Consider the following 941-nt stretch of genomic DNA (forward strand, 5'->3'; position numbering starts at 1 on the left):
CAGCGACACTCCAGAGAGATTCCCCTCCCTCCTCCCGAAGCCACAGTAGAGGAAGAATCTCTGACCACAAGGAAACCTCAGGGAGGGAGTGCTGGGGTCTAGAAAGTACCTGGGCAGAGCTGCTGCAGGAAGGTGTACGTGGCCACTTCCAGGGACGCCGAGCTGGACAGCCCGCCCCCCAGGGGCACTGAGCTGACCACCACCGCACTGAAGCCAGGGAGGGGAGCAGCTGGAAAGAATGGGTGATGGTACGATGGGTCCTCTGGGACGATGGGCCCACCAAGGACATGTATTTTGTTACGAAGGGAGGCAGCTGCCTGATAGCTGCTCCCAGGGCTGTGTCTCCATCCTCCTACCCTGAGGTCCCTGGGACACAGTCTTCCCAACTCTCCTCCTGGTTTAGGGCTCTGGAGGCCAACAGGCTAGGGGTTTGAATCCTGGCTCCGCTAATCACATAACGGGCAGCTCAGGACAAGTTCCGGAACCTCTCAGGGTATCCGTTTCCTCATCTGTAAAACAGGGGTACCCTCCCCCTGTATGTTACCCCCATGGTGGATTTGATCGGCTAAGGAACTTTGCAGCAGAGAGGTGGTGATCCTAGTCTTATCATGAACTTGACTCAGACCTAGTCCCCTTACCTGGGTAGTGCTGAATCACTCCCTTGACATAGTTGGCCCAGCGGGGGGTCCCGGGTTCCAATGACCGCTGGGCTGTGGGCAGCGGAAACTGGAGCCGCCGGGGTTCATCAGCATCTTCGGAGGTGGTCAGGAGGGAGACCAGGCCGTCTGCCCGGGGGCTGCCCACCAGCACAGTCACAAGCTCCAGCGCCTGGCAGGAGAGACAGGGAGCATGTAACGCTTCTGCCAGCCCACCCACGGATGAGGCTTTTCTGATACTAAAGTTCTGAGGAATAAAAAGTTCCAGGCAGATTCCTTTTGCTG

The 941-nt window shown here is 58.0% G+C and overlaps 1 protein-coding gene across 1 annotated transcript in view; it reads right to left on the bottom strand.

Moving 5' to 3' along the window:
- The window catches only part of GALK1 (galactokinase 1), a 5,785-nt gene that overhangs the window by 3,876 nt on the left and 968 nt on the right, over positions 1–941 (bottom strand). Inside the window, exons 2-3 of the mRNA XM_077754585.1 lie at positions 639–828; positions 110–229 (exon numbers count right to left, since the gene is read on the bottom strand). Coding sequence (XP_077610711.1) covers positions 110–229; positions 639–828 — 310 coding nt within the window. The remainder of the gene's footprint in view (positions 1–109; positions 230–638; positions 829–941) is intronic.

Source organism: Crocuta crocuta, unplaced genomic scaffold (genome assembly GCF_008692635.1).
Source record: "Crocuta crocuta isolate KB4526 unplaced genomic scaffold, BGI_CrCroc_1.0 scaffold50, whole genome shotgun sequence".
Taxonomy (NCBI): Eukaryota; Metazoa; Chordata; class Mammalia; order Carnivora; family Hyaenidae; genus Crocuta; species Crocuta crocuta.